Below are 22,945 nucleotides of genomic sequence, written 5' to 3'. Positions count from 1 at the left end.
TAGTTTAGTTCCACTACATTGTTTTTGCCTTGTAGAAAATGATTATGATCACCGATGATGATAAGGTTTACCTTCCCTGAGCATTAAATACACAAAATGTCTTTTTTCCTTGAATAGCAATCGAACCCTCAAACACAAGCCTAAAATCATATAAGCAGTCATTTGCAGCACCACGTTACTCTTATACTCAGAATTTGTGGTCATTCTTATTAGAATCATTCTATCTCTCTTGTGGACCACAGGTGCGATCCCATGGGTGACTGGCAACAGGGTACTCATAAAAATCACGATTTGAGCTTTTGGTATTAAGAATGAATAAGAAATAAATTTCATGACAAAATCCGTAACTATAAAAGAATACAATAAAATTTGCCTGAATAAAACACCTGAACTTGTATGCACATATTATCGACACATCCAGATGTTATATATATGTGTGTGTGTGGGTGTGCTTATATATATGTATACATATGTGTGTATAAAGATTAAATAAAGAAAACGTCAAAGTTTATCTGGAAATCCAGTTATAATAGGACATTTTCACGTATCCTCTCGACATGAGAAAAACACACGCCAGTTAACATTTGATGACTGAACAAGTTCCCATGTTGTTCTTTTCAAAAGAACCATTGTAGACGTCACGAGGAAAACGTACGAATACTATTAATAGCATAAGGTGTTTCCTGTACAAATTAGGTCTCATATGTACGTAATCTAGAGAAGAGGGGATTCAGACAATACCCGCAAAAAGGAAACTGAATTAGATTCATGGTGGACTACTCAAGAGGTCTTAAAGAAAATTTCAGACTTTGATGGAGCTTTGACGTAGACCTTGGAAAGACATCAGTGAAAACACACACCTCTAAGAAAATGGAATCGAAAAGCTGAGGACACTTTTGATGGGAAGAGCAAAAACTATGAAAAATTAGCTGAAAGATGATCTCCTCAAAGCTCCTATATATCTCCCTGTCTCCTGATATGATGGCTTCAAAATATCATTAAAGCTTTCTTAACTTCTGCCTTCCAAATGCATGCGATGCTCTTGGTGAATTCTAACATGAAACCATAAAAGAAATGGATTCTGAAAAACCTAATTTGTAATATTACCTCTGAGGAGGGATGCCTACAATTTTAGTTTTATCCTATGACAGGTCTCTTGTTAAAGTCTATCCGCCACATGCAGTCAAAAGGAAGGACAAAAAAAAAAAGAAAGTCTAAAACAAGAAAAAAGTTATATTCTTTCATAAAATTAGACATAATAATTTATTCCAAATGAATCGATATGGAAAATAAAGACTGCTCTTATACCCGCCACCCTGTCACCCCAAAAAAACTTTGTCGGTAAGAAAGTTAGGATGTATACAGTGAACTAGGCGTATCCAGGAACTGTCCTTAGGCCAGCAGGAAAAACCCAAATACCAAACTCTCATTTTTAAATGGAGCCTAAAACAAAACAAATACAATATTATACAAATTAAACTTAATTGCATATTACAAATGCACTTCGGTTCACTCATGGATCCAACAGACTTCAAAGGAGAAAGAGAAAATATTAAGTGATTTATGGAAAATGTAATACTTATCAATCTTATGTATTATAGTTGAAAGGTGACTCAGAATTCTCTCACCTCAATAATCGGTTCATAAATCAGTAAAAAAAAAAAATGTGGATGAAACACTTTTACAAATTTAATAACTCTCACGTGAAATTTTTTCTGGAACATTATACGTGGCTTAATGTCCATCAAGCTTTCTCATGATACTTATATTTCATTTGGTAAGTTTTCTCTTGTGAGGATGTGAACCAGTTGAAGTCTTTCCCACACTGTTTACATTCAGGTCTTATTCAGTGACCACTTTCATACCTTCGGAGAAAACTGGGATGATTAAAGCTTTTCCCACATCACAAACATTCAAATGGTGTGTCTACAGTGTACACTGTCCTGTCTTCAGATGGTTTGTGACAAATAATGGCTTTACCAATGTTTACATTCATCTGCTTCTCTCCGGTGTTGAGTACTCTCAGACAAGCCAAGAAAACTGGAATAACCATGCATTACCGCATTTTGCACACTCACAGTTTTCTCCACTGAGATTTCTTTCACGTATTTGGAAACTTAGATGAGAACTGAAAGCTTTACCACATTGCTCAATTCCCAGGGTCTCTCCTGTCATTATGGTAAAAAACTGTAAAATCCATAGGCTTTACGTTCATACTGTTTCTCTCCAGTATGAGTTCTTTGGAGTGTTTGTAAGGAAATGTAATCCCCGCATGCTTCACCGCCTTTTTTTTACATTCACAGAATGTCTCTGGAGCATGATTTTCATGTTTTTGAAGAGAGCTAAAACACCTGAATGCTTTAGTACATTTTTCACATTCTTAGGTTTTCTCTCCAGCGTGATTTTTATGTCTGTGAAGAGAACTGATAACAAAATGCTTTAGTACACTGCTTACGTTTCTAGGGTCTCTCTCCAGTGTGACTTCGTGTTTTATTAAGAAATGGGACTCTCGGTAGTGTTTATCAAACTGTTTACATTCATAGGATTTCCCTCCAGTGTGTATTCTCTCATGTCTTTGAAGGTTACTGAGACAACTGAATGCTTTAGGACACTGCTTACACTCATAGGGTTTCTCTCCAGTGTGAGGTTCTTTCATGCGTTTTTAAGGAATGGGCCTGTCCGAAGGCTTTACCACACTGTTTACATTCATAGGGTTTCCCTCCAGTGTGAGTCCTTTCATGTCTCTGAAGATAATTGAGACTACTGAATGCTTTAGGACACTGCTTACATTCATAGGGTTTCTCTCCAGTGTGAGTTCTTTCGTGTGTTTGTAATCGACAGTGATCTCTGTAGGCTTTTCCACACTCCTTACATTTATAGAGTTTCTGTTCAGTGTGTATTCTTTCATGTTTGGTAAGAGAACTGGGACAAATGAATGCTTTAGTACATTGCTTACATTTGTAGGGTCTCTCTCCAGTATGAGTTCTCTCGTGTGTTTTTAAGGAATAGGACACTCTGAAGGTTTTACCACACTGCTTACATGCATAAGGTTTCACTCCTGTGTGTAGACTTTCATGTTTGAGAAGAGAACTGGTACAACTGAATGCCTTAGTACACTGCTTACATTCGTAGGGTTTCTCTCCAGTGTGTATTCTTTCATGTCTTCGAAGATGACTGAGACAAGTGAATGCTTTAGTACACTGCTTACATTTGTAGGGTCTCTCTCCAGTGTGAGTTCTCTCGTGTGTTTTTAAGGAATAGGACACTCTGAAGGTTTTACCACACTGCTTACATGCATAGGGTTTCACTCCTGTGTGTAGACTTTCATGTTTGAGAAGAGAACTGGTACAACTGAATGCCTTAGTACACTGCTTACATTCGTAGGGTTTCTCTCCAGTGTGTATTCTTTCATGTCTTCGAAGATGACTGAGATAACTGAATGCTTTAGTACACAGCTTACATTTATAGAGATTCTCTCCAGTATGGATTCTTTCCTGTGTTTGTAAGTAAGACTCATCTCTGAAGGATTGATCACACTGGTTACATTCATAGTGTGTCTTTTCAGTATGGGTTTTTTTGTGTGTTTGTAAGTAACAGTAATCTCTGTAGGATTTACCACATTGTTTACATTCACTGTGTGTTCTTTTATGTCTTTGAAGGTTACCGAGATACCTGAATGCTTTAGTACATTGCTTACATTTATAGGGTTTCTCGTCAGCGGGGATTCTTTTGTGTTTTTCTAAGTAAGAATGATCTCTGTAGAATTTACCACATTGCTTACATTCATGGGGTTTCTCTCCTCCACTGTGATTTCTTTCATGTTTTTCAAAAATTTGGAGATAACTGCAGGCTCTCACACTTGCCTTACATTTACATGGCTTCTCTCCATGTTTCTGATATTCATAGGGATTATGTCCAGTGTGACATCTGATGTGCCTATCACAAGATGAATGCTGTACGAAGACTTCTCTATGCACGCTGTGTCCCCGTGGTTTTACTCTAGGAAAAGTTCTCTTGTTCAGACTGAGATTTGAAATAAGGCTGAGGTTTTCCTCACGCTGAACACTCGCTTCGCTTTCACAGATTCTCTCTTCTATATGACTTCTGTAAAAATCAAGATGTACATTGTTAATGATTTCTCCAATAATATTTTAGCATTCTGTAGAACATTCAAACTACATTTTTATGATTTATAGCAAAAGTATAGGTTTTCTGCTGTCTAAATTGGCTGAATTAAGGATACTAAATTCTCTACAAGAGGACTTCATCCTCGCAATTATCAAAACAGTGATACTCATACATAGGGTTTATTAATGTCGTTTCCTAGTGAACTATTTGCAAACGCGAACCATCTATATCATATATAAGAAAGTAATTTGGTAAAAAAATTTCTGAGAAATAATAAATATGAGGAAGAGAATCTTTTGTTTGCTTCTTTTTAAAATTTGGTGGCATACCAGGATGCCCACATAGAACACTGGCTTAATATTCTGTGAGTGTAGCTCACCTTAGTATTCTCCCCTGGCTTTGGTACTGATCTTCAATGTCATAATCGTCCATTTTTTCCCCTAAAAGCAGACACCAAAAAATAATTACAAAGTATTAGAAATCCTAGGAAAATTACTAGATTTTAGTTCTGTGGTGAGCTGTGACCATCCCCAGTTTATTTATCAATGCCCCGCATTTCCACATTCCATGTCTTAGAACAATGCTGATAAGCAAGAAACACCTGACCTCTAATTAACAAGGTGAAGACGAAGTTGTCACGCATACCTACTGAGACCAGGTTCTTGAAGGTTTCCCACATCACATCTCTGTAGAGTTTCTTCTGCGTAGGGTCCAGTAAAGCCCATTCCTCCAGGGTGAAGTTCACAGCCACATCCTCGAAGGCCACTGAGTCCTGTAACATCCCAAATACGTGTACGGTAAAATTTGTAAGACCGATAGCACTTGACAGCTATACTCCATGTAGAGAAAAGTTACTAATGATTCCGTCATCACCAAACATTTCTTTTATAACTTGATCATCAAAAACTTGCGCTCGGTCCACACTTACTTCCTCATTATTTTAACAGCATCGCGAAGTATTGATACATTTTTCTGTGATCACATTACATCATATTTTTCCCTAATGGCAGGGTCCACAGCATGTTGGGAAATGACAGAAATGCTATACAAATGAAACAAATATTATCGTTTTAACACCATCAATTTCTTACGAGAAAAATTCTTTCTTCTCTTTCCTTATTCCCCTGCATTTACAGCACTCCGTGAAGCAGCGGGTCACTTCTGCATGCGGTTTTCATAAAAACTTAGTGAAGAACTGGAAGTATTTTCTTCTTTCCCCATTACCAAACATGCGAGTCCAGGAGGCCTGTGGAAATCCAACTTTTAATAAACCCCGGCTGGCCATATCATCTTACGGCTGTCTAGACCATTAGAAGTACAGGCACACTTTCTACTATTTCCCCTAACCTTATGGCAGTTTCATCACTCAGACAGGACTGCCTCGAAAAATAGCTATGACTGACTAGAGGCTCGGTGATGTAGCATTTTAGCATACGTATTTTATAGTATGTACATGCTGTTAGACATACTGCTATTTCACAGCTAACAGACTACAGTCAAATATAGACACGAGCAGTTTATATACACCGCACATCCCAAAACATCATGTGATCTAATTTTATTAATATTCACTTTATTGGCCGTGGTCTGAAATCACACTGCAGCATCTCTGAGCTGCATCTGTAATCAGATGCAACTAGCTAAATGAAAATCTTCTTGTTGGGAAGCATTGCTTTTACCTTGTGTAATATTTATTACAGACTCGGTTCTTCCTTTCTCTCTCTGTAGGATTTTATGGTCTAGACATAAAATTTATGTTCCAAATAGTTATTTGGAACTTAGAGCTTAGATATTAGGAAGAAGGCATGACAACTCAGAGAACAAAATCCCTATACTCAGGTGCCTCAGGGCTGCTTCCGCCCTATTTTTGGCACACACAGGCACACGTGCAAGATACCGAAACGGATTTGCGAGAAAGAGCACTTCTGGCATAACAGTCGATCCTGAGCCCTGCCGACACTGAGGAACAGGTTAATAGCTGCAGATCGCAAGAGACTTTGTTCACATCCACAATGGCTTGATGGTGAATTTGCCTTTGATTATAGCGTATGAAAACATGTGCTCGTTTCAGGAGCACATATACTAAAGTAGGAACAATACAGAGAAGATCGGCATGGCCCCTGCTCAAGGATGACTTGCAAATCCATCCCATATTTTAAGAATAGAATAGAAAAATAAAAATAGGTAAAGGCGTCACCAGTGCTTTCTTTCAAAAGAACATTTAAATGTCCACTCTCTACTCAGGAAGAAGCTTTTCCTGACCAGCAACCCTACAGGCTGTCTGTCCTTCTTCTGTCATTGCCAAGCTCCCCCATGGAGTAAAGAGCATGATCGCTCAACCCTAGAGCATAAGAATACCTCAGCAGATGACACTATACATGGCCAATAGGGTATGAAAGGGTTGATTGCTTCCATAATTGAGTCTCGAGGGAGAGTAATATAAGACTTTCAAACAGGCATGAAATAGAGAACAAGGAAAGGTACACAGACTTGTTTTGTTTTGCGGTTAGGGAGTGGACTAAGGTGAGCGTTCACACATAAAGGTGGGAGCTTGCATGGATTTTAATCTCTGCTACCACAAAGGAGGGAATACTAAGGCTTTCTTATGACTTTGTACAGATGTGGGGCACAAGGCAAAGGAGTGGGGATGAGGCCCTAAAGCTGTCAGCAGTCAATGATAAAAGGATGGGATCAGAGACTTTTGGTTTCTGGTCTGGCCTTTAAGTAACTTAGAAGCTGTCATTCCCTACCTCCCTATTAAAAAGCAAAGAAATAAACTTACTTTCTTAGATCCATCAGAGAATTAAGATCATAGGATAATTCAGTGCCTCCATGACTAAGAAAGAGAAAACAAACCGGACATTCTGAAATATACCCCAGATATTCAATTCATAATATGGCCTGCACTCAACAGAAAATCTGCTTCAGCAGTCTCATTCAAAGACAAAAAAAGAACAAAAAAGATAGAACACGATACCCATGAGCCCGAGGATAACATGCTTTATATAAAAGGTTTAAAAACACATGACGGATCTACGGCCACGTTACCCTGAACAAACCCGATCCCGTCTGATCTCGGAAGCTAAGCAGGGTCGGGCCTCGTTGGTACTTGGATGGGAGACCACCTAGGAAGACCAGGGGCTGTAGGTGTAAAAATAAAAGAATTAAAAAAAAAATAAGACATTGTAAACTGAGAAGGTCCTTGTAATCTGTGAGGGCAACAAAGGGTTGCCTTGCCTTAAAAAAAAAAAAAAAAAATTACAGGAATATATGAAGGAAAAGACAGAAAAGAACAGAAGAAAGCAGTGAAGTAACTATACTGAGATTTTCCTAAATTAACGATGATAGCACACTATAGACCCAGGAAGCTCAGAGAACACTCAATATTATAAACTAAAGTGCAGGACCAAGTACGTCATATGCAAACTAGACAGAAATTCAAGACAAAGAGAATATATTGAAATAAGTGAGAAGAAAACAGCACCTTAGTCATGAAAAAACAAAGATTAGAATTAAATCAGGCTTCTTTTCAGAAACCATGCAAGATTGAAGAGTGAAGAGGAATATTTCAAGGTCTGAAAGAAAAACACCACTCTCCTAAAATTGTGTCAAGCAAAATTTTCCTTCAAAAGTGAAGAAATAAAAACTTTCTGAGACAAAAATTGCAGGAATTGTTCATTAGTACATCCACCTGGAAAAACATTCAAAAATTCATCAGAAAGAAAGTAAATGACAAAGGTAGGGAGTTACAAAACAACGAAGATTAAAAAGTCTTTTATATTTCTTAAAATTAATATAACAGATGACACTTTGCTGAAAATAATATTACCAACAATTTATTTGGCAATTATAAGCTTATGGACAATTGAGATAAATGACGACAAGGTAGCAGGAACAGAGAGGAGAAAACTAGGAGACAGCATGAGGTACTTGCACAACCAGTGAAGTGGTGTACTATGACTTGACATAGGAAGCGACTTAGTTGTAAATGTATAATGAAAACTCAAGAGCAACCACCAAAATAGTTTTTTAAAGTATGTGTAATTGATATCCTAAGACGGTAGAAAAAAAGAATCCGGTAAAATGCTCAATTAAAGCCAAAGAAGGCAGAAAAAGGTAGACAACAAAAAGAAACAAAGAACAAGGCCAACATAGGGAAGTAGTAAGGATGTCAGAAGCATGGTGGCTTGACGGGCCCCTCGATCTCTCTCCCCTTCAGGCTACAAGTTGAACAGCCATAATCCAATAAAAGATTTCCAGCCTAACACATAAAGACTTCTGAGATCTGCTCAAGCAAAGCATCTGCAGGCAAATTGGGCAAGCAAGGGAGGAGGAAACAGATTGCAGTATGCACTCTATGTAGCCCTGAGCATTTCTGCCTGAGCGATCAGCAATACTACTGAGGAACCCAATGATCAGGGAAGAGGCAGAAAACAGAGGTATGACAGCTGTGTTCTAGCAACCACTACTGTCAGGCAGAAAACGAAGACACAGGGCCTAACTGCCTCTCCCAACCTTCCCAGAGGTCAACTCCTTGCACCCTCCCAGAGCTAGCAGCAGGCCCCAGAACAGGTGCAGCAGTGAGTGTTGGGCTACAGACCAGGAAGTCCAGAGCCCCAAGAACTGAGGAGACAGGTTCTGAGTGGCAGACGCAAACTGAGGCTGGTCCTAGTGGCAAGGGTGGAGATACGCAGGGAAGGCAGCTGAGGCCTGGCGGTCACCATTACTGGGAAGAAACAGAGCCACAGGCACACTGGTGGCCTCTCCCAAACCCACCCCACACCGAGCCATCCAGGCTGATACTGGCACAGGTAACTGGGACACCTGAGGTAGCATTACACTGCATCTAGCCACCTGGACAAGCACCAGGACTTCGGGGGCTCTTCACAGGCTTGAAACTCTAAGCTCACCACATGCCCCCAGGGGGTGGAGCCCTGGGACCCAGGCAACCAGTTCACAGAGGAGACATACATATCCCCAGGAAAAAAGGACATTTTTTCTTTTGCTACCCAGAGACCTGGACAGTACAGGAGGCTTCTGTGCCTCTGACTGAAAAACAAAGGTAAAAGCTCTTCTTATCGATGTGCTAAAGAGGCATTACTATTAACAGTAATATAATATTTTTAAAAGCAGAGTTCATTCCCATAAACGCATAGGCGGAGAAACAGTCAATCGAATACCATGTATGACCAAGGTAAAAAGGCAGCTCAGAAAGGAACTTTAAAAGCTCCAGAAAATAAACTTAAAAACAAAATAATAATAAACAAAATATATATAATAAACAAAATAAAAATATTGAAATACGTGATTTAAGTCGTGTAAAATTCAAGATTGCAGTTCTGAAAAAACTCAAAGAGATGCAAGAAAACTCAAATAAGGCGGATTAATGAATTCGGAAATAAAAATCAAAGAACAAAACGAATGCTTTACCAAAGAGCTTGAAACTTTTAAAAGAACCAAACAGAAATTCTGGAGCTGAAGAATTCAATAAAAAAGAGATAATAAATGAACTAGTGAGCTAAAGAAATATAGCTAACGAGATAGAGAAAAGAATTAGTAACATTGAAGACAGAAATCTGGAAATGACAAAGATGGAATGGAGAGACTTGAGAGTTAAAAAAAAAAGAAGAACTCTGCAAGAACTATCTGACTCTATCAGAAGGAACAATCTAAGAATAATGGGTATATCTGAAAGAGAAGAGAGGGAGAACAAAACAGAGAGCCGATTCAAACAAATAGCCAACGAGAACTTTCCAAGCCTATGAAAAGAAGCGGATCCTCAAATCTAAGAAGCAAACTGAACATCTAATTATCTAAATCCAAAGAGGCTTTCTCCATGGCACATTATATTAAAACTGTCAAAAATTAATGAGAAAAAAAGAATTCTCAAGGCAGCCAGGGGAAAGAAGATGGTAACCTATAAAGGAAATCCTCTTAGATTATCATCAGATTTTTCAGCTAGGAGAGAATGGAATCAAATGTTCAAACTATTGAAAGAGAAAAACTACCAGCCAAGAATCATATATCCAGAAAAGTTCTCCTTTAGATATGAAGGAGAAATAAAAGACCTTTCCAGACATACAGATGCTGAAGGCATTTTCCAACACAAGAACTGCATTACTGGAAATGCTGAAGAGAGGCATTCTACCAGAAAAAAAAAAAAAAAGACAAAGAAATAATCAACTGTGAGTGAGTAAAATGACTAAAAGACCGACAGAAGCAGGAAATGGCAACCCTTATTCAAAGTAGGGTATTATACACTTAAATACTACATGATGGTTAAAGAAGGCAAAAACATTTTTAAAAAGAGAAGACGATAGCATTGTAACTCAGAAATACATTCACAAGATAAATAGGGAAAATTGGAGACGACAAAAACAAGAGCAGGGAGGGAGTAAAGGTCTGAATTTTCAAAAGGGAATGGAGATAAGACACATGCAGAAGAACTACTGTATATATGAAACTTCCTTTTACATAAACTTAATGGTAACCGTACATAAAAAACCCAGAAGTATGACACATAACAGAAAAAAGAGGGAACAGAGGGGGAAAATCAGAGAATACCACCAAACTAAAATAACAAGACAGAAAGGCAAAAGCAAACAAACAATGGAGACATAGAGCTACCAGGAAACAAGATAAAAGGGCTATAGGAAAACTTATATATCAATCATTACTCTAATGTAAAGGGACTGAATTCACTAATAAAAAAGCAGAGTAGCAGACTGGATAAAAAAACAAAACCCAATCATGTGCTCCCTTCGAGAGACATCTCAGCTGCAACGACAAAGATAAGACTCAAAGGGTAGAAAACGATACTTCAGGCAAATGGCATCCAGAGAAAAGCGAGTGCAGCCATACTTACATCTGATGAGGTAAAGACTTCAAGATGAAAGAGGTATCGAGGCAAAGAAGGACACTTCATAAGGATAAAGGAAACCATACATCAAGAAGACATAACACTTATCAATATACATGCTCCCGATGAGAGAGCCCCAAAATATATAAGACAACAACTAACAGAACTGAAGAGAGAAACTGACAAAACACAATTATAGTACGGTACGCGAATACCCAACTGACAACTATGGATAGATCACCCAAACAGAAAATCGATAAGGAAATATCAGCCTTAAATGACAGCTTAGACCAATTGGACATAATAGACATTTACAGAGCCTTTCATCCCCAGACAGCGGATTATACATTCTTCTCTAGTGCACGTAAAACATTCTCAAGGATGGACCATACGTTGGAACACAAAACTAGCCCAGGAGAATATACCTGGTATGGTTTCAATCTCCTATCACAACGCTTTGGAATTGGAGATCAACTGTACAAAGAAAGTGGGGGAAACCACAAATATGTGGAGATGAAACAATGTGCTACTAAAGAACCATTGGGTCAAAGAAGGAAAAGAGGGAGCAGAAGATACACAGAAACAAGTGAGAATTAAAATACAACATATCAAAACTTTTGGAATACAGCCAAAGCAGTTATAAGAGGAAAGTTTATATATCATTATAAGCCTACTCAAGAAATAAGAAAAATCTCAAATAATCAACCTGACATTACATCTTAAAGAACTAGAAAAAAAGAACAAATGAAGCCCAAAGTCAGCAGAAGGAAAGAAATGATAAAAATTACAGCAGAATTAAGTGAAAATGAGAACAAAAAGACAATAGAAAAAATTATTGTGACAAAGAGCTGGTTCTTTGAAATGATCAATAAAATTGACAAACCCCTAAGGAAAAAAGAGAAAAGACACAAATAAACAAAATCAAATTCAATAACCTACAATAAGTGGACAAGTTCCTAGAAATATACAATCTTCTTTCACAGAGAACTGGAAAACCTAAAAGACCGATCAACAGTAAGGAAACTGAAACCACCATCAAAAACCTCCCCAAAAGGAAAAGTCCAGGACCAGATGGCTTCACTAGTGAATTCTACCAAACATTCAAAGATGATTTAATACCTGTCCTTCTCAAGCTCTTCCCAAAAACTGAAGAAGAGGCAATACCTCCCAACTCATTTTATGAGGCCAACATCACCCTGATAACCACGATCTGGTAAAGATAGCACAAAAAAAAGAAAACCAGTATCTCTGAGGAATACAGATGTAAAAATCCTAAACAAAATACTAGCAACTCGAATACAACAATATATTAAAAAGATCATTCATCGCCATCAGGTGGGGTTCATCCATTGATGCATGGATGTTTCAACACATGTAAAATGACCAACGTGACATACCACATAAACAAAATCCAGGATAAAGTCATCATCATATCATAGATGCAGAAAAGGCATGTGACATGACACAGCACCCATTTATGATTAAAGCATTTAATGAGTACTGAAGGAAAGTGCCTCAACATAATCAAGGTTTTATATATATATATCTCAAAACCCACAGCTAATATCATCCTTAATGGTGAAAAACTGAAAGATTTCCCTCTAAGATCAGGAACAAGACAAAGCTGCCCATTCTCACCACTCTTATTCGATATAGCCAGAAATATACAATGGAGAAAAGAAACCCTCTTCAATAAAAAGTGCTGGGAAAATTGGAAAGTCACCTGCAAATAATGAAACGAGACTGCTATCTATCACCATCCATCAAAATTAAATCAAAATGGATCAAAGACCTAAAGGTAAGACCTGAAACGATAAATTGCATAGAAGAAAACACAGATACTATATTCACCGACTTTGGATTTAGAGAGAATTTTATGAACTTGACCTCAAAAGCAAGGGAAGTAAAAGCAAAAATAAATGAATGAGACTATATCAAACTAAAAAGCTTCTTCACAGCAAATGGAACCATCAACAAGACGAAGAGGCAACCAGCTGACTGGGACAAGATATTTGCAAACAACTCCTCCGATAAGGGGCTAATATCCAATATGTGTAAAGAACGCATACGACTCAACAAAAAAAAAACAACAGATAATCAAGTTTAAAAAAACGGGCAGAGAAACTGAACAGACACATCTCCCGAGAAGACATACAAACTGCCAACAGACACATGAAAAGGTGCACAACTTCACTAGTTATTAGGGAAATGCAAATCTAAACCACAATGAGATACCACCACACTCACATCTGTTGGAATGGCTATTACCGTGGGGATAAAGGAACCCTCATTCACTGCTGGTGGGAATGTAAACTGGTATAGCCACTATGGAAAACAAAAAATTAAGAGAGAACTATCTTCTTCAAAAAATTAAGAGACAACTACCATATGACCCAGCAATCCCTCTTCTGGGTATCTACCCCAAAATTTTAAAAACATTTATCCATAAAGATATAGGCATCACAATGTTCACTTAGCATTATTCACGGTGGCCAAGACATGAAAGGAACTAAAGTGCCCTTCAATAGAGGATTGGGTAAAAAGGATGTGATACATATATACAATGGAATACTACTCAGCCATAAGAAAAGAAGAAATACTGCCATTTGCAACACAATGGATGGATCTTGAGCTTATCACGCTAAGCAAAATAACTCAGACAGAAAAAGTCGAGGACCATATGATTTCACTTATATGTGGGATATAAAACTGAAAGCAACAAAAGAATAAGACAAACAAAAAACTCATACACACGGCCACACACACAGACAACAGTTTATCACAGGGAAAGGGGGGAGGCGGTAGATAAGGGTAGAGGGGGTCAAATATATGGTGACGGAAGGAAATTTCACTTTGGATGGGGAACCCAAAATGCAATATACATATGACATTAAAAGATGTGATAGATATTAATCCAAGTATATCAATCACCACTTTAATCATCAAGGGTCTCAATACAACTGAGAGGTAAGTAATATCAGATTTCAAAAAAACAGTTCGATGTTGTTGTCTATAAGGCACTTTAAATATAAAGACAGAGATAGATGAAAGATAAAGATAAGGAGAAAAATATATCATGCCAACACGAATAAAATAATAACATGCCGGAGGTATATGAATTTCAGATGCAGATTTCAGACCAAGGAAAACTCAGAGACAAAACAGAGACATTACAGTGATAAAAGGAACCATTCTTGAAAATGGCATAGCACCTTTTATATATATGTGCATAAGAACAGAGAGGCAGAACACATGAGGTAAAACTGACAGAATGCAAAAGAAATAGATGAATCCACTACTATCACTGTAGACTTCAACATCACCTCACGAATCATAAATCCCAGCAGGCGGAAAATCACCAAAGACAGAGACGAACTCAACAATGCCATGGGACAACTGGATTTCATTGTAATCTATGAAATAGTTTACGCAACGAGAGCAGAATACGCATTCTCGAATTCACATGGAACAATCACCAATGCTGAATATAGGATATAAAACATACCTTAACAAATTTGAAAGAAGAGAAATCATATAAAATATGGTCTTACACCAATAAGGCATTAGTCCAGAAATCAATAACAGGAAGATAAGTGAAAAGAAAATTCTGAAAATTCAACTACACACCTCTGAATAATACATGGGCTTGAAGAAGTCCAAGAGAAAGGAAAATTATTTGAACTAAATGAAATAAAAATTCAACTTATCAAGGGCGTGGGAGGCAGCAAAAGCAATGTCTGAGGGAACGTATTACGCTAGAGAAAAAAAGAAACAGCGATAATCAATAACGTAGGCATCCATTTTAGGAAACCATAAAAAGAAGAGCAGCTGTTCATAAAGAGGGCGCCAAAAGCAAAGAAAGAAACTGCTGTCCCTCCCAAAGCTGAAGCCAAAGCAAAGGCTTCGAAGGCAAAGAAAGCGGTGCTGAAAGGCATCCACAGACACAGAAAGCAAGATACACATGTCACCCGCCTCCCGAAGGCCCAAGACGCTGTGACTCTGAAGGCAGCCCGAATACCCTCGGAAGGGCGCGCCCAGGAGAAACAAGTGACCACTATGCCACCACCAAGTTCCCCCGACTATCGAGTCGGCCGTGAAGCAGCTAGGAGACAAAACTGCACTTGTGTTCCTGTGCGTGTCAAGGCCAACGAGCACCCGATCAAACAGGCTGTGAGGAAGCTCTATAACGTTGACCATGGTCACTGTCAACAGCCTGGTCAGGCGTGGTGGAGAGAAGAAGGCACATGTTCGACTGGCTCCCGACGACGATGCTTTGAATGTTGCCAACAAAACTGAGATCATCTAAACTGAGTCCAGATGGCTCATTCTAAATACAAATTTCTTTACCGTAAAACAAACAAACAAACAAACAAACAAACAAACAAAACAGGAGAGCAAATTAAACCCAAAACAGAGTAAAAGTCATAAGAATTTGAAAAGAAATCAATGTAATTACAGGAAGTCGATGTATAAAATTAAAACAAAAAAGATCTTTGTTCACAGGATTAATAAAATCGATAAGCATCTAGAGTCAGCATAACTGAGAGGGAGACAGAAATTCCAACCTAAGACCATCATGGGTCACTCCAGGAGGTACAAAGTAGTAACTGACGCCTCTACAGTGCAGGTGCCTCTGAGGACAGCGCCAGGTGTGCCCGCTGTATGGCAATTTAAACAGCCTAGAGCCTTCTATGATGGGGGGCTCATTCAGGGTGGGCCGATTTGCAAGGAACAGCAAAAATGGGATCAAGTAAAATTTGTAAACAGGCACTGTGTTGCATGCCAAACACCAAAAGAATCTGGACAATGTGGTGGGTGCCGAGAGGGACTTCTAATTCTTCATGGTGTCAAAAAGGAAGTGATCTTCTGTTTATTAAACAAGGTTTTAAAATGCAACCAAGGCATCAGGCACTCATACTATATCTTAGCAAAAGCCTGTCCACTTTGTGCAAGGCCCATTTTCCAATACATGTATGTCCTGAACGTCAAACGAATGTCCACAAAGGAGAATGTCGTGAATGTCAGGTGACACCTGTGCTGCTGGAGCAAGGTAAACAAACGCAGCTCAGATCTCCTCTGCAGAGACTGTGTGCGGCGGCAATGGTGCTGAGGGGAACCAGGTAAGGGTGTGCGATAGCCCTTCAGAGATGAAGGCCAAGTGCAGCTGGGAGGCTGCTGACACAGGCACTGAACAGACCAGACTTGGCCAAACCTGTGATAGCAGAGTGTGTACCCGTTGCCGAGTGGACGGGGTCAGTAATTCCAAGAATGTTAGGGACTGGGACTAGGGGCCGACTGGGTGGGACCACAGCCTCCAGGTTGCCGTCTTCCACTGTGAGGTGTCATTCACTCTTTCCACGGTTAAGAACAGACCAAATTTAGAAAGGACAGGCACTGGGGATGATCACTTCTTCCTCAAAGGTTTCTTATAACATTTTTCAATGCTGGAGGGCCCCGTTTAATTTACAGTGGGCAATAGTAACTTACTTAATAAGGGATAGAGACCATGCAGTTGCATTTTTTCTGAAGCCAATGGGGAAGTGCTGGTGAAGACTTAATTTAAATTCATGAACTGTTGGTTCAGAGCTGTCCTGCTCACTATGGGATATTTTGAGACAAACGGTGCTACAAGTGTGAGAAAAGGCAAAGATTTCTCATGCTTCAGGCCACTTTGTCCTCTATATTGTTTCAGTAACTCCCCTGAGATCACGTGCGACCTCACTTCAATGACTGAGAGCCCAAGTATAACTGCAATGTAATGTAGCATTGAGTTATTGTGGGAAGGTTTGTCAATTACTGCATTTCAAGAGATGGCAACGTTCATTCAAAACCTATGTTTTAGAGGCTCGAAAGCCAACAAGTCTCCATTTATCTTTTCTGTTTTGAAATTCTTTTAGTATAGTTTGGATTTAGTATAGTTTGGATCAAATTGTGGACTTGGTAAAATATATTTTTCCTTGGTTTCCTTCTCTTTTCCTTCCCTCAGTTGTATTTTAGGCCACTGGATAAACATTGGGAGACTGGCTGTCCTCTCTACCCTGGTATCTATCTTTTTCCCTCCCCCGCCCCCCCCCCCGAAGAGGACCTCAACTCAGTGCCTAATGGTTGGAGGCCTCCCCCACAGAACTGGTCACTGTGTAGGATTTAAGGACTCAAGGATTAAATCCTGTCTGAACTAGTCCCTTTGCTGTGCCACCGTGAGGTTGTGTGTTGTCCCCAATAGCCGCAGGGCTGGGATCTGCACTGAGGCAGAGGCAGGGGCAGCAGCAGCAGAGGCACATAAGAAACATGGGGAGTCCTCTGCTATCAGGAGAGAGGACCCAGCCCTCCAGCTATGGGCTGCCTAACCTGTCTCCTCTCTCTCTCTGTCTGAAATACCTGCTCTTTAAGGAGTGACCGTCTGATGGGCTCACCTCACTCACTAATCATCCTTCTTCCTCCTTAGACCCATCCTACTGTGGGGAAGAAATCAGCCTAGTCACACCTTCACTCTAAACACACAGAGAGCTTCTACCCAAGACATCCACCAAGGAGCCCTGTAAGGAGGGCCCCACTCCCATACCCTGCTCCCTAAAGACAGCGAATTACCAAACTGTCTATCTAGGGTCCTCGGTATACAGACTCCAGGCTCGGTGGGTCCACGACACAGCTCGGGGACAGCACAGCAGGGGGCAGCACAGCCCACAAGAGGGCTCCCCGGCAAGCAGCAGCTCAGTGCCGGAGGGCCTCCAGGTCCTCATCAGCCTGACAGATAAGAAGCACTAGGGGGAAGGAGGGGCATGGGTTACCTTGTCAGGGGTCAAACATCAAGTAGGTGGACCTGCACTACTCACTCCAAGAACAAACACGAGTAAGAAAATGTTCATTGCACCGGCTAGTTTTTATATAAAGAAACTAACAGGATGATCAGGAAGTGATCAAAACTGGTTCCTGGACTGTGGATGGAGTCAGAGCAAAGGAGCCGAACAAAATAACCTTCCCACGCATTATTTATGAAAAATAAAAACAAAAGTTTATATATACCATATTTTCCTATGATGAATCATAATTTTAATCAACTTTTGCTTTTAAAAATTGCCTTCTTTTAACTTGTCTACTTCCAAGACGTATTCCTTTAAACACTGACAGATATAAAACTGCAGACCATAAAAATTAACAAATCTCTTTCTAAATGAAAGGACAAAGCACTTTACGATAGTTATTCCTTCTCCAATAGTTCAAACTGGGGATATTTTCAGAATTAAGTAGTGTATTATGATGCACTGGGGTTTTTAATTAAGCTCAGAAATAGACTACAAATTTCAAAGATTTCCATAGGCTTTCAGGTGTTTCTCTCTTGCCCGTGGAAACAGAAATTCAATTGCTTTTTCCCACGGCCATCAAATAGAAATTCATTTGCCTTAAAAACAGTATAGCTTTATTTTATGTTTTTGAGCTTCTGTCACTTTATTGTTAACCAATAAATGATATCCAAAATTACAGATGTAATTGTAACTTCATCGTACAACACAAAATTATGCTATAGCAAAAGCCTGTCGGAATTTACCAAATACTCATTAATATATTTTTACATTGCCACATGACCGTGTACGCTCAACGGCTAGTAATAAAAGTTATCATTGTTTTAATCAGTACAAAAATCCATATTGCAAATAGTTGTTCCTGTTGAGAAAAATTCACACAGCTTTAAAAATGGATTAAATCCATTTTAATCCTAATCTACAGATAGACTATTAACAGCAAGTATAACTGGTAATGTTTCAACACTGATATCAAACTGATGCAGCAATCATAGCGTACACAATTCAGAATGAAGAAACTTAATAAAAACCCAATGGTAGTGCAAGTCTTCACCTGTTACAACGATTGCTTTAATGCTTGGGAAAAGTGAACACTTAAGCTTTAACACAGGAACAGTGAGGTTCACCATCGTCTCTGTGCTGCTGCAGGTAGAAACGCTTTCATCCAGTGTTTTGAAGCACGTGCACAACCACCACTCAACAGCCACTTCAAGGTTATTAACCAGTCATCTTTTCTCCGACAAAGTCCAAACATACACTCAGTGCAACCTTTCCTTTTCATAATGTCTGCCGGATTCAGTCCTTTAAAGTCAGCGGAAACAAAAGAGCACAAGAGATATTTTCAGATCCAACGTGAGCCTAAGAACAGAAACAAACCCATAGACGCAAAGGCTAATTTGAGGATTGCTAGATGGGAGAGGAGTTGAGGGGTGAAAAAGGGGAAGGGATTATTAAGAAGTATAAATTGGTAATTACAAAAAAAGTCATGGGAACGTTAAGCATAAGATAAGGAATACAATTAATGTACTGTAATAACTATGTACGGTGTCAGACGGGTACTAGATTTATTGAGGTGATCACTTCGTAAGTTACATAAATGTCTAACACGATGGTGTACACTTGAAACTACTCTAATATTGTATCCCAACTATAATTGAAAAATAAAAATATTTTTAAAAGTAGCAATGGTATTTTTCACAGAATTAGAACGAATAATCCAAATATGTATATGAAACCATAAAAGACGCTGAATAGCCACAGTAACCTTGAGAAAAAAGAACGAAGTTGGAGGTATCACGCCACCTGATATGAAACTATGCTAAAAGGACGGAGCACTCAAAACAGCACGGTACTGGCATAAAAACAGACACATAGATCAATGGAACAGAATAGGGAGCCCGGGAATAAGCCGCACCTATACAGTTATTTAATCTATGACAAGGGAGGCAAGAAGACACAATAGCGTAAAGACAGTCTATTCAATAAATGGTATAAGAAGTACAAAACTGGACAGATACATGCAAAAAAATGAAACCGGACCACCTTCTTATTCCATATACAAGAACAGACTCAAAATGGACCGAAGACTTAAATGTAGACCTGAAATCATAAAATCCTAGAAGAAAGCATAGGCAGTAAACTCTGACACTGGTCTTAGTAATATTTTTTCCGATACATCTCTCCCCTTGGGCAAGGGAAACAAAAGAATAAATAAACCAATGGGACTATATCAAACTAAAGCGTTTTTGCACAGTGAAGGAAACCATCAACGAAACAAAGACAACCTACCGAATGGAAGAAGATAGTGGCCAATGATACATCTGATAGAGGGTTAACATCCAAAACTTAGAAAGAACTCATACAACTCAATGCCATCAAAAAAACAAACAAACAAACAAAAAACAAAACCCCCAAAATATTTCATTAATAAATGGGAAGAGGATCTGAAGACATTTCTCCAAAAACGACATGCAGATGGCCAATAGACAGATGAAAAGATGCTCACCATCACTAATCAACAGAGAAATGCAAGTTATCCACAATGAGATATCGCCTCACACCTGTCAGAATGGCCATCATCAATAAATCAAAAAACAAGCGTTGGTGAGGATGCGGAGAAAAGGGACCGTCGTTCACTGTTGTTGGGACTGTAAATTAGTGCAGCCACTATGTAAAACACTACAGAGGTTCCTCAAAAAATTAAAAATAGCACTATCTTACGGCCCAGTAATTCCACTTAATATTTGAAAAGCCACCAAATATCCGAAGGATGTCACTTTATAGAAGAAGTGTGTGCCATTCCGTCCTAACAGTGTTGGATTAGGTAGGTGTGTCCAGGCTAAACAATGGGGCCGGACACAGGATGCGTCATCCCAAATGTGTTTAATTTTGTTGCACGTGCTTAAAAAAATCAGAGAGTAACACTGAGCTTAAGGATTTAGATGTAGATTCTCTGGTCATTGAGCACATCCAGGTGAACCAAGCTGCCGAGATGCAGTGCAGAACTTACAGAGCTCTCCCTGCCACATTGACGTGACCCTTATTGACAAAGAGCAGACTGTTCCTAACCCAGAAGAGGAGGCTGCACAGAAGAAAAAGATATCCCCCCCAAAACCGAGGATACAAAAACAGAAACAAAAAACGAAGAAACAAAAAATTCAGCATCAAATAAATGCTAACAAAAGTAAAAAAAGGAAAAGAAAAAAGATATATGCACCCCTATGTTCACTGCAGCACTATTTACGACAGCTAAGATAATGCAAGCAACCTAAGTGTCCATCAGTAGACAAATGGATCAAGATGTGGTTCATGTATACAATGGAATTAATAAAAAATGAAATCTCATCATTTGCAACAACATAGATGGACCCATAGATGGTGTTATGCCAACTGAAACAAGTCAGAGAAAAGCTAATATCATAAGATCTCACTTATATGTGAAATCTAAAGAACAAAATTAAAAAACAAAAACAAAAACAAAAAACAGAAACAGATGCATAGATACAGAGAACGATCTGATGGTTACCAGATGGGAGGGGGCGTTGAGGGATCTGGGTGAAAAAGGTGAGGGGATTTAGAAGTCCAAAATGGCAGTTACAAAATAGTGGCGAGGATGTAAAATACAGCATAGCGAATAGTGTATAATATAGTGATAACTACGTAGAGTGCCCACTGGGTACTAGACTAATGGGGGAATCACTTCGAAAGTTGTATAAATGTCTAACCGCTATGCTGTACACCTGTAACTGACATAAAATAATATTGAATGTCAACTATAATTGGGAAAAAATAATGTCTCAAAACGTCTAGGCCTGAGAAACCACAACCCCCTCCTCGGGAAGGGAATCGTCATCACCGCCCCCAACCTCCAGCAGGGCTCTGTACTTTCTCCTTATAAAGGGCGCCCTCTGGTGAGTGTGAGCCCGCAGGACAGCCACAGGACAGCCGCAGGGAGAGGCTCGCCGGGAAGAACTGGGCTTTCGAGAGCTTGCCTCCCTTTGCAGGTCAAAGGGGCCTTTAGCTTAGACCCTGCCGTCAGGCCTCTACCCACATTGGAGTAGCTTTGGACCACCACAGATATTTTTAAACACACACTGCCAGTGTTTGAACGATTCCTAAATAAAGCGAACGTATCACGTATCTTTTAAAGGTGACAAACCCAAGGAGGGGTAGTGCTGACCGGACAGAACGCCCAGGAAAGTTTCCAAAGGAGCCTCCGCCCAAAGGACTTCCCACAGGACGTCTGTGCTCAGGGAGGGCCTTGGGGAGAGGAACGGGGGTTTCATGCGACTCAATGTAAATTTTAAAAAAAAGAGAAAAGAAAAGAAAAATAGTGCATGGCTCAGGGGAAAAAAGACAACTTCAATACTGGGTCTGTTTGAAAAGCATCCGGAGGAAAAAGAGTGAATAACAATTGCGTGAGTTGGAGCGGGGAACGTGGCTTTGGGAAGGAAAGCAGCAATCCGGAGATGTCAGGACTTATTGTCAGTCCCAGGAAGAGCTAGGCTGGGAGGTCGGGGTGGTCGATTTCAGACCCTGCTTCCCAAACATTTGGGGGACGAAGGAGGGACTGAAGACCACACACTCCATAGCTCCTCCCACGTGCGCACCACAGAGGCCGAGTCACGAATCTACCCTGACGACCCTCCCGGTGGTCACCGCACAAACTGGGGAGATGCGGGGCTGGGGACGCAGAGCCACCCAGACAGGTTCCAGGCCCAAGTCGCCGGCGCGCAGTGACGCAACAGGATGCTGGTCTACGCTGCGGCCCACCACCCACCCTGCGAGCAGAAGGAGAATGGGGTCCCATCGGCGCCCGGGAGGACTGGAGCCCACAAACTCGAAGTTGACCAGGGGGAGGCCGGTTGCATCACAGGCGGTTCCAGCCGGTTCCAACCAGCCCCTCGTGGCCGTCTCCGCACCCGCCCCGCACGCTCACCATTTCCAAGTTTCCTGGGTCTCCCTGAGTCCTTCCCACTCTCGCGACCAGTGCAGATCACAGCGCGACACAAGCTGTGGCACAGCCTCCAAAGACCGTTAACAGCTAGAGATCCCAGGCGCCTCTAAAGCGAGAAGGGACGTCCAGGCGCTGTGGCAATTGGCCTGGCCCCTACTTGCCTAGTAGCTGTAGTGGGGAGGCGTGGCTCAGCTAAATCAG

General features: G+C 40.0%; 1 protein-coding gene and 2 pseudogenes across 1 annotated transcript; 2 read left to right on the top strand and 1 right to left on the bottom strand.

Moving 5' to 3' along the window:
* Positions 1–1,854: 1,854 nt before the first annotated feature.
* LOC105311340 (zinc finger protein 14-like) lies at positions 1,855–22,858 on the bottom strand. The gene is given in 5 exon segments (XM_011387312.2): positions 1,855–2,644; positions 2,646–4,104; positions 4,508–4,568; positions 4,774–4,900; positions 22,727–22,858. Coding segments are annotated over 5 exon segments (1,914 nt in total). The 5' UTR covers positions 22,730–22,858; the 3' UTR covers positions 1,855–2,380.
* Positions 6,187–6,286, top strand: LOC111735554 (annotated as a pseudogene).
* LOC111735553 lies at positions 7,160–7,278 on the top strand (annotated as a pseudogene).
* Positions 22,859–22,945: the final 87 nt, after the last annotated feature.

Source organism: Pteropus vampyrus, unplaced genomic scaffold, assembly GCF_000151845.1.
Source record: "Pteropus vampyrus isolate Shadow unplaced genomic scaffold, Pvam_2.0 Scaffold1000003254, whole genome shotgun sequence".
Lineage (NCBI taxonomy): Eukaryota > Metazoa > Chordata > Mammalia > Chiroptera > Pteropodidae > Pteropus > Pteropus vampyrus.
The sequence above is the reverse complement of the archived record's forward strand: the minus strand, read 5'-3'. Positions and strand labels throughout refer to the sequence as shown.